The sequence below is a fragment of the Dicentrarchus labrax genome, unplaced genomic scaffold, assembly GCF_905237075.1.
Source record: "Dicentrarchus labrax unplaced genomic scaffold, dlabrax2021, whole genome shotgun sequence".
NCBI classification, from domain to species: domain Eukaryota; kingdom Metazoa; phylum Chordata; class Actinopteri; family Moronidae; genus Dicentrarchus; species Dicentrarchus labrax.
Window position 1 is genome coordinate 23878951 of NW_026136722.1, and position 10892 is coordinate 23889842.

At 41.9% G+C, this 10892-nt stretch overlaps 1 protein-coding gene across 1 annotated transcript; it reads left to right on the forward strand.

The window, feature by feature from the left end:
- The first annotated feature begins 567 nt into the window (after positions 1 to 567).
- On the forward strand, positions 568 to 9737 carry LOC127355792 (homeobox protein Dlx3b). Its single transcript, XM_051387007.1, has 3 exons — positions 568 to 1439; positions 4887 to 5071; positions 6837 to 9737. The coding sequence occupies exons 1-3, from the start codon at positions 1085 to 1087 to the stop codon at positions 7278 to 7280; spliced, it is 984 nt and encodes a 327-aa protein (XP_051242967.1). The 5' UTR covers positions 568 to 1084; the 3' UTR covers positions 7281 to 9737.
- Positions 9738 to 10892: the final 1155 nt, after the last annotated feature.

Below are 10892 nucleotides of genomic sequence, written 5' to 3' on the forward strand. Positions count from 1 at the left end.
GTGTTTTGAACTATCTGAATCATTGTTTGTCTTACTTTTCTCTCCATTATATATTTTGAATTAGTTTGAGATGAGTGAGTGATGCATTGGCTGGTTAAAGGGGTTTCCTGTAATCTCATTTTGCTGCCAACATTGCCTGAAAATCAACTTGAATTTCAAACTCTCAGTAGTGACATCTGGTGGTGAGATTATGTCACGTGAATTAGAACTAACTTTTCAGTGACATGGAAAAATCTCACTTGTGTGTAAAACTTAAGTTTATATCTTTCCAAATTGAAAACACATTTTATAACATTTAGTGCAGTCAGAGTTTACTTAGCAGCTCATTTTGTATGGATGTATTTTATGTTACAGTGAGGCACTCCAAGGTAGATCTCCTTGTAGTGTCACCATCATGTGCCCTCCGTACTCTCCTGGGGTTTCTAGCACCTTTATGGTGGCTGTTTCTCCTCCCTGAGGCGCGGGAGAAGCCCGGGGCTCAAGTCAACACATGTAAAGCAGGAAAAGCCTTTTTTAAAATAAGCCTTGATGAACTGTAAATAACTCCTGAGCAGCACTTGGCTGTGGATCTGCATCTGAATGGGAGGCAAACACTCCTTATCACAACACCATTATGCGCGGCCTGCTCGCTAAACCTTTATCTGCTCTGCTGGGAATCTTGCGTGATGTTAAAGTCTCTGGGAGGATATGTCGAGGTGAACGTTAGTTAGAGGACTTTTCCGGGCTTGCCAACTGTTTATGCGCTCTGGTTGCATACAGGCCCGAGGAGAGGCTTACTGGAGGTTTTTGTGGGGAGAAGAAGGGAGCCAGACAGGCGACAGTCAGCGCTGTCTTGGCCTCGGGGCAGAGGCAGGGAGCGAGCAGGCGAGCCAATGAGAAGGAGACATCCACTCCCCTCTGTCCTGCCCGGCCCGGCTCAGCTCGGCGCGCCCTGTAATTACGAGCTCTAGTTGGGTTGGGCGCCGCCACGGTGGACAGCCCGGCTGCTGCTGCGTCAAGGGAGTTTGGGAACAGCCAGCTCCAGACTGCGAGCACCTCTCTACACTCCCGCTGCGCAGTTTGGAGCGAAAGGAAGGCGCTGAGAATGAACGGCCAATCCTCGCCTATCTTCGAGGAGAAGAAACCTTCCCTCCCCCTGGCCGGGAGCTCCATCTCGGCCGCCAAGGATTCCCCGACCCTGCCGGAGTCCTCATCCACAGACATGGGCTTCTACAGCGGGCAGAGCGCTCTCCACGGCTCGCAGGATTTCTACCAGGCGCAGCAGTCGTACTCGGCCCAGCACATGAACCCGTACGCGTACCACCACTATAACTTGAACGGGATGGGTCCAGGCGGTGCTTACCCCGTGGGCAAGGCAGAGTACCCGTACCCCCATGCGGCGTACAGAGGGGAGCACGGTGCGTTCAGCAGGGAGGTTCAGTCAGCGCTGCAGGACGGTGGTAAGTTCCAACTAATGCGCAAAAACCTTCTCACTGGAGCTGACTGATCACTGATTCTGGATCAGTTTAATGAAGAAGAAATAATAATAATCAGGTCAAACATACTGCTCACACAGCTCTGTAAAACATCCTCATCACCTTTGTCGAAGAAAAGCCACTCTGACCACCAGAGGCTGATGTATGGCAAGTGCTCATGTCTAGCCATATAAACCCAGTAATTGCGCACGGGTTTTACGCACTGGGAAGAAAACGTTGTTTTTATTTATCCGTTTTCCACTGCGCCCTAAACTCTCTTTACTTTGCACTTTATACATATTTTGGAGCATTTGGCTGATGCTCTCTTAATCGTGGGCTTCTAAATCTCCATCATTAGAGGATGATTAGGGAGTCAGAATTACAGTGCACTCACAGTAGGGGAGACCTGGGACTTGACTGAGACACTTGTATAAAAAAATTATTTGTGTCTCAGCTTTAAAACCAATGTTTGTGCCGGGAGTAATTTTTTAAAACTAAATCTAAGTGAATAATTCAACCATGTGTGCAGCTGCAGAAGTAGCATTTACTGCAATTTATTTTGATTTTCAAAGGTTTTTTGCTCAGGAATATCAGTATTCAAGGTTAATGATTTATTGCTTTTCAAACTACGATGATTCTGTGCTCCACAGACAGCAAATATTGGGTGTTAGATGTGGTTCTCACAGCATGTTCCTCTTACTAAACTTGATTTTATTTGGCTGAAGGAAGAACTCACAAATAAACACACTGTTTCGTTTATTGTCAGCAGAGAAGCTTCTGGTTCTACGTGCCGGGGTGACTAAGATTGCTGTTGAATCTTTATGAATTCAAATGGGATTTTGTGTAAGCACTCATCAGCTCTCACCAGAAGGACTGACTCTAAGTAGAGGGAGGAAGAAGAGAGGGGGAGGTGTCTGTGGGTGAAGAGGAAACAAGAGATCATTGCAGGTTCAGCCTGGAGAGTGGCACGTTTGGAGGAAAAGGCCTTTGAAAACGTTTTGTGTTGCATTGTTATTAATAAATTGGAAGCTTATCTTATCCTTGGTTTTAATTTGGAAGAAAATGAAACTAAAAGCCTTTGGATGGCAGTCATGGCCTAGTTCTAGCCTGTGACTTTCCAGCTTCACCTGTTAGGAATGAAGAACTAATTTATTGACACGCGATTGGTTTATGTTTAGGAACCAGATCACCTAAACAGTCTCTGCCACCATAAACAGGGTGAAAATATTCCAAGCTTCCTTCAGGAAACATCAGCTATCAGAGTGAGGCTGTAAGGTCACTGTGATTCAGATCCTGCAGTGATATTACAAGAACATAAAAGACAACATTTGGAACAACAAACACCATTTTGGCTCTAACTTAAGTTCCCCTACAGCCACACTGTGTTCAGAACTTTTTCTTTTGGCTCTTTCTTTGGAGCTTGGATGGCGCCTGTGTGCAAACTACAGGGGAAAAACAAACCCGACAGACTGGTGTACTGTTTTTGACATTCCAATTGGGAGTTGACTCCTGGAAATGGCCCCAAGGGACTTTGGCCCACAGCCACGCACATCAGGTGTCACGACATGTCAGTCAGCCTTGGCCTTTGAATCATCCAGCGAGGACGGCTCCTTATCATGCAAGGCTCGCAGCCACGACCACACTAATAAATAAACATACAAACAGGTGTCAAAATAAATTCATAGATCAATATAAATGCCTAAATGATCATAAAAAAGTAAATAACCATATATTTCATTTATTTCTTAATCTATGTAATAATCAATAAATGTTTCAAACAGGATAACTGGTTAAATAATGTGAGAAAATGATGAAAAGATGATAAAATATCCGAATTAGCTACAGGGACAACAACTACATTTAACTTTATTGTGAGATTAATTGTTATTAGTAATTATACTGTCTGGAAATGTTATTTTCCAACATTAAGGTCCCAATGCAGTTGGATTCCTTTATGTCTGTTGGTCCAAAAGCATTCCAACTGAAATATATTGAGACCAAAAAAACACAGGAATCAGCCTTTAAACAAACTACTATTTGTACTTTTTAACTGTAGAGAGGAAACTCTCCTGCGGGTTGCTAACATAAAAAAAATCATCAGTGTCCTCAATGGGAGTGTAAACTAATGCAGTAAATACAAAAAACTGAAATATTCTATAAATTGTGTATTCACCAGTCTTTTTCGAAATAAATAAATATATGTTCAATAGTAATAAATACTTGCAAACAATTTTGAAATGTTGAATTCAGATTTTTATTATAGCTACTGTAGGTTATTTAAAAATCATCAGTCATATTTGCTGAAACTTTCCCTATATCCTGACAGTAGTACATGAGACAGATAATCTGTGAAACAATCAGTTCCTCTGACTCCTCCTAGAGCTCCTAATGGGATTTACAAGAATCCACCGGGCCTGAACGAAAACAGCCAATCAGAGCTGAGAGAGACAGTTGATGGAGTCTCATTCCCAGGGAATCAAATACAGACATTTTGGGACCCTGGGAATGAAACTTAACCATCAGCTATCTTCAAGCCATCCAACCCAAAGTGTCTTTATATCTTTCTCAGCTCTGATTGTTTTTGTTCGTTTTTTTTAATTTAGGTAACCTACTGCAGCTTTAAATATTTAGTTAAATCTGTTCAGCAAATAACATAAATACAAACATTTAAAGATATTATACACAATTTGTTATTAGGTGTAAATGCATAAATATATGAAATATTTTAATACTGATTATTTCCTATACAAATTGCATATAAAGCATATGGTTAAATGTTTGTTTTTTTATGTTTTGTTTCCCATCTTTTTTTTATTGATATTTTTGACAGGACAACAGACCATAAGAAATGTTACAATATCTCATATTTAGTCCACAAACATTCTCCCCTTATATTAACCAAAGTGGCATATTCAATACAACCGTGGACAACAGGAAGTTTTGTTTCCCATCTTAAGGTAATAAATGATATGTATGTTGATCAAATGTAAACAAGTGTGTTTGAGTAGGTTGTATTTTTAAAAGAAGAAAAGAACAGGGATACAGAATAACAGCACAAATGGGGAGCAATGTATACAAGCAGGCCTCCAGGCTACATGAAAAGCACCTATAAATCTCTGTCTCCCTCCCCGGCTGTGGGAGACACTCAGACCAAAATTATAAGTCCAGAGTGCTGGCGGAATTTCTTTGAAATTTCGGGGTTGTAGCTACCGCGGCTATTTTTGTGCTACAACTTCTCTGCACAGACTGCCCTGTAGAGACCTGCTACACATTCATCTCATTGTCAGAAAGAAAAGACTTCTTGTACAGGTTGTATATTTTAAGCCCAGAGAAGAAGAAGGTGACAGTACCATGGTGTTTTGACTGTAAGGTTCCACAAGCACTCAGAAGGCCCCCCACATGAATATCACATGGCTTTGTTCCCTCTCGCAGTGAAAGAGGAACCAGACGTGGAGGTTCGGATGGTCAATGGGAAGCCCAAGAAGGTGCGCAAGCCCCGGACCATCTACTCCAGCTACCAGCTGGCGGTCCTGCAGAGGAGATTCCAGTCGGCACAGTACCTGGCCCTGCCGGAGAGGGCCGAGCTGGCCGCGCAGCTGGGCCTCACACAGACACAGGTGAGACTGGAGAGAAACGGTGCAGTTTGGTGTGCTGACAGAGATATGATACAGTGCAGTAAAAATGAGATGAGGCTGCATTTTCACAAGAAAATTAGCTCTTGGAGTTTGAATGGAAGTTAAATTGAATGACTTAAAGCAGCTGAAACTGAAGCACTGAAAGGGTTTGAAATATCTTTTAAAGTGAAAGAGCCAAAACCAATTGGAGTCAGCTAAAGCAGAATCACTGAAGTTTAACTCCATAGGTGACTGAGCTGTCAGACAGTAAGTATGCAGTGGATATATAGCTGAAGTTACATTTAAAGATATATGTTTGAATTGAAGTTGAAAATATAATTTACAAGATCAATATTAATACATTAATCTATTTTTAGACTATAATTATTCAAACAATAGTACACAATGCCATTACTAGACTACTAAGATAACATGTAACCAAACAAATTAGCAGTAGGAATACAATAGAATGTAAATAGAGAATGGTAGCCAGTGATCGTAGGTGTGTGTGTGTGTGTTGTTGCTGTCGTGTCAGTCTGGTTTATGCAGTCATACTCCTCCTGCCCTAATGACCTACTACAGCATTAATTATCTGCACCCAAGCGATAAAAGACTTAACTTGTGGCGTGGGTTGTTTCATTACGGCTGCTGTAAATCATTGTTCAATATTATGCTTGGGTTACATGCACAAACTTTAAGAAAACAAAGGCATGAGGCACAATCCACCACAGCTCAAAGCGTGTGATTGTCGTGACATTTGGTTTGATGCCCTCATGGATTTAAAGTTGTATGACAGCATCACATTAGCTCTCACAGTATTATAATATTGCATTATTACATGAGCTGTAAATAATAATAGATTAATAGATTTAATATTGTACATGCGAGCAGATATCAATAGAACAAGCCATTACTTAGTGGCAGAAGAACAAGCTAAAAAGTCAACATTGACCTTATAATGTTGTTATGGCCAGTGAACTGTCACTTCACCCTCCCCTACCAAGTGCGAAAGAGAAACTACCGAAAAAAAAAAAAAAAACTCCCCGTTCAAAGCCTCTTGGGGCCTCTCTGCTCAATATCTCTCCGTGCTCAACACCGATTTCATCCCGCTCTGCTAAAATCTCTCACCACTTGGTCAAAAAAAAAGAAGAGGAAAATGCTGCATTATATTTTCATTTTAGCTTAAACCCTGACATAAACAGCCAGATTGTACGTGTTTTGACAATGAATGGGAAGTGGGGAAATGACCGATCCTGGTGGGACATACACTGGTACCAAAGGTAGGCACACAAACACCAGAGCGAAACCAGAGCTGGAGTTGAGGCGACGCTCCAACTTTTGAACATGCTTGGAGGGAAATATCTGATTCCTTAGGTGCTAAATGCTAATGCAGTCACTGACTTTGCCTTTCTGTTGTTTTGTGCCGGGCAGGTAGCGTACAGTGGAGTTTAGAAGCTAGTAGAGGCTAAAAAGAAGCTAAAGTTGTCTATAAAATAAGCTTAAATATAGATAGGGCAGCTGTAATGCCTGTTAACTGTCCTATATTAACTATGGAGCAAATTACTATGAATTTTAGTGTCTTTCAGCATCTAGTTTTGGTTATATGGCCCACAATGTTACTGTTTTGGTTCACTTTTACCTCATCAACCTCCGACATTTAGCTACTATAAGTAGTAAGAGTAATTGGAAATTCAGTTAATACTGCTGTACATTTTTCAGTTCTTTCACTTCTTTAAGTTGCCTCAATATGTGATGCTCCTCCTTCCAGGTCAAAATTTGGTTCCAGAACCGTCGCTCCAAGTTCAAAAAGCTCTACAAGAATGGAGAGTTTCCTCTCGGGGATATTCCTCTTGAACACAGTCCAGATGCCAGCGATTCCATGGCCTGCAACTCTCCTCCCTCCCCAGCTGTGTGGGAAAACAACAACAGCAACGGTAACAACAACAGCAACGGTAACAACAACAACAACAGCAGCAGCAACAATACAAACAGCAGCAGCATCAAGAGCAATGCAATGATAGATCCTACCAGCAGGGGGCAGGGTCCCTATCAGCCTCCAGTTGATTCCTCGTCCGCCTTCATGGGAGATTACACCCACCAGAACTGGTACCAGCAGCAGGGTGCACATTTAGGTCTGCCGCAGTCTGGCCCTACGCACCACGCTCCATCAACAGCAGCGTCAGCCACACAGAGCATGGGAGCCGTCTACTGACGCTGAAACACGAACTGCACAACGGCTTAAGAGTGGAGCCCCGGGCTAAAACAGGGGGGGTATTTTTTGGATGATTTGGAGCGCTGTCGTGAACAGAAATGCCTGACAGTGATCATCAGACACGAGTCATGACTGTAAAACCCAACACACATGTTGTAAAACCGTCTTTCTACAGTAAATGTGGACCAAAATCAAGTGCTGGCCTCACGAACCCTGTGGTCCTCAGCTCTGAAGTTTATGAACTTATAACGGAAATTAGGCTGATTGATGTGGTTGCTCAGACTGATTTTATTTGAAATCACTGATAACTGATCATATTTTTTATATTTGACATTTTAAATATGACCATATTTATACCAAAAACTTCTCTTGTGTATTGATTCAGTCTTTCCCTGATCTCCCAGAAAGGGCCTCTGACGCAGTATTTTCACTCTAAAACTGAATACTACTGAAATCCTTCCAGGCTTTGCAGTAAATTAAAGCCCGCCACAACAGCGGGGAACTTTAAGATATGTAAGGCTTTACACTTTTACAGCAAACAGGACTGTTTGATGTAACTGTGGCCAGACGCCATGTTGAAGGTGAACAACACTGAAAGGCTGATAACCTTTTAAAATAAAACATCAATACCAACCGTGGAGAGACACTGAAATGACCCCTGAGAGGGTGTTTTTTTTTTCTTTAATAGGACCATTTATTAACTGAATTTAAATTCATTTTCCATTAGTAACATCGCGGACATCGTCCTCATGGATTCAGTAGATGATGTAGCTCCAGTGCAGTGGACCTGACATTCACAAAGTGCTGTTTGCGTACATACTATATGTTTTGTCTTTATTTCCTATGAAAGCCAGCTGGAGCAGATTAAAGTAGAACTGTGTGTGAACTGTGGCTGTTTTTGCAGGTGAAAAAGTTTTTGCTCTTGGCGTCGAGGTAAGACCGGGGCCTTTTGTGGCTCCAAAGGGAGCTTTGTCAAGTCTGATAAATTGCCTCAAGTGATGTCACATGAGTCAGCATTGGTTGGGTCCGAAGACTACAAGTTTGATAGGGGAATAACACACCTGAATCTCCGACCGAACTGTCAGCAGCATTGTGGGTAATGTGCCAGTTTAAAAAAAGAGCCCAAATCTGACAGTGTTATAGGAGTCTAATGCGTCTTTTAAGGGCCTTTAAAAGTTTCACATGTTGAAGCAGCTCAAAGGTGTTCATATTGTAAAAAAATGTCTTAATGCTGATCAGTGTGAACAGGAAAAGGCCTCATGAAGTCACATTTTTCAAGTTTGACCACACGGGCGTCTGCTACAGATTTCCCACTCCCAAGACCCAAATCTCACCAGTGATCTGCTTCTGAAGACTCGTGAGTCATTTGTCAGCTTTTGTTGCTATGACAGTATGTCAGAATATCATAATAATGTCGGCATCCGCAGAAGTTCAGCTGAGCCAGTTTTGGCACAACGCAGTGATTAAAAGAGCAAGACAGCAAACTTGTTGGTTTTTCTGCAGATGATTTTGGCAAAAAACGTAAGGGTGTGTTCAACCAGAAAGAGGTACAGGTATAAATGTGATGAAAATGTCGGTTATGAGCAGCACCTCTGGATTAAGCCTCTGTAGAGGAAGCTAAAATGTCTCATGGATTAATCAGATCAAGCGTCCGCATGGGGCTCCTTTCTGAAGAACCTTTCTGTGATTTTGCTGCCTGTGCCTCTCTTAATTGATTATTGAATATGACAATCAACCAGTAATTTATATTTGTATTATATGTATTTTATATGCTGTTAAATTGCTCCTCCAGAGATTTAGTGTCTTACTTTGAAAAGTTGTGAGACTTGCTAAAATAAAATAAAAGAAGGGACATAATCGAAACAGCGGAGGTCAATATGTCCCGACTTTTAAGTAGTAAAATTGCTAGTATTAGTACCAATGTTCCGACAACGGTCCATCCTGCAACTCCCACAATGCAACTTGCCACTGTCTTTCATTAGACCCCTCTTTGCTTGACAGATCTTTCAAACAGCGTGTTGACTTTTTGGCTTTCTCTTACAAATTTAAACTCTCAAATCTGAGACCCAGATGACATCGTCAGGGTAGGTTTCTTTCGTTTTTAGTTCAGACTTGACAAAGCTCCTCCAGAGCCACAGATCATTCAACTGGTTTTACAGGCTGAGCAGTGCTCTTCTAGACGAGTAAATTGAGCCTTGTGGGTAAGATTGTCGAAGTGGCCCTTTAATTCCTGCTCATGCATGCTTCATGGCCCGACCTCTCCTATCAACAGCAAAAGTGAAAGCGAGGTGGTGCTAACGCATTTGAAAAATAAGTTGTATATATTCTATTAACACGTGCTGTACTCAGGTCTTTTATTTATAGTGTCGGCTGTAGATCAAAAGTGGCACGCGTTTATGCCTTAGGAGCATTTTTATTGTCAGGAAATGAGTAGAAAATAAAATGTCTATATTTCAATCAGTTACTAGTGTTATTTTCTGTGTGTGTTTTATGTGTCAATGCAGTACACGCACACACACACACACACACACACACACACACACACACACACACACACACACACACACACACACACACACACACAAAGGCATTGAAAGTGTGCTGACGGTGCTTTCCTGGTGTGAGTGAGTCAGACAACAGATACAGGTTGCACCCATCTATATATTATACACACACACAAAGTGCGTGTAAAGAAGGCTGTGGGAGGTGACAGTGCAGCAGACACTCTGGAGTCTCTGGATACTAATAACACACCGCTGACACAGAGAGAGATGGGTGTACACTGCTTTCATGTGGCACACAGTTGGAAAGGGGAGGAGATGAAGTGTGTGTGTGTGTGTGTGTGTGTGTGTGTGTGTGTGTGTGTGTGTGTGTGTGTGTGTGTGTGTGTGTGTGTGTGTGTGACAAACAAAATGCTCTCCACTCTCTCAACCAACCAAACCCACAGGTTAGTCAACAAAAAGAGGGCGTGACGGGGAAGACACTTTGAAACAATGTTACAGACCCAAATACTAGGACTTCAGAAATTTAGAATATTTCACCTTTGTCTGTATTTCTACCAAATTATCTCTGGTTCTTGAACCATGAATTCTTGGAACTTGGTGCTACCTTGCGAGCCAGACCACGTTTCCACCAGTTTTGAGTGGAACCATTGTAATCTGTAATTGTCAGCAACAGGGGGCGCTGCACAATGCACAGCGACCTTGAGAAAGTAACACACCCACTTTGGTTACTTTTTGTTCCAGCTGGCAACCAACTTTCCAGGTCTCAAAATAGTTTATTTTTAGTCAAAATGCCCTGAATGATTGAAAACTAGGTGCTTGAAACGGAACGGAGGCAGTTCCCTGTTTGTGGAAAAGGCCTATTTGCAATCTGTTGTAAGATGTTTTGGTAATTTAAAGGACCAGTCTGCTTCTTTGAACATGGATTCTTTGTCTTGTTACCTGGTCTTGAAACATCGGCTTGATAAAGTTGTTCAACAATAGATCAATTTCAAGCTCAGATTAACAACTTCAGGTTCGTCCTGACTACTTACAGTTTAAGCACCACCTACGTCTGATTTAAGCCCCGCCCATTTCAAGTACAGCTACGAATACAGATAATGGTGCACCA

What these genes read in the sequence shown, in the direction of transcription:
- LOC127355792 (XM_051387007.1), top strand. Translation starts at nt 1,085, where the DNA reads ATGAACGGCCAATCCTCGCCTATCTTCGAGGAGAAGAAACCTTCCCTC. An exon ending in GTCAGCGCTGCAGGACGGTG is followed by an intron (nt 1,440 to 4,886) that starts GTAAGTTCCAAC and finishes TCCCTCTCGCAG; the next exon opens with TGAAAGAGGAACCAGACGTG. An exon ending in TGGGCCTCACACAGACACAG is followed by an intron (nt 5,072 to 6,836) that starts GTGAGACTGGAG and finishes TCCTCCTTCCAG; the next exon opens with GTCAAAATTTGGTTCCAGAA.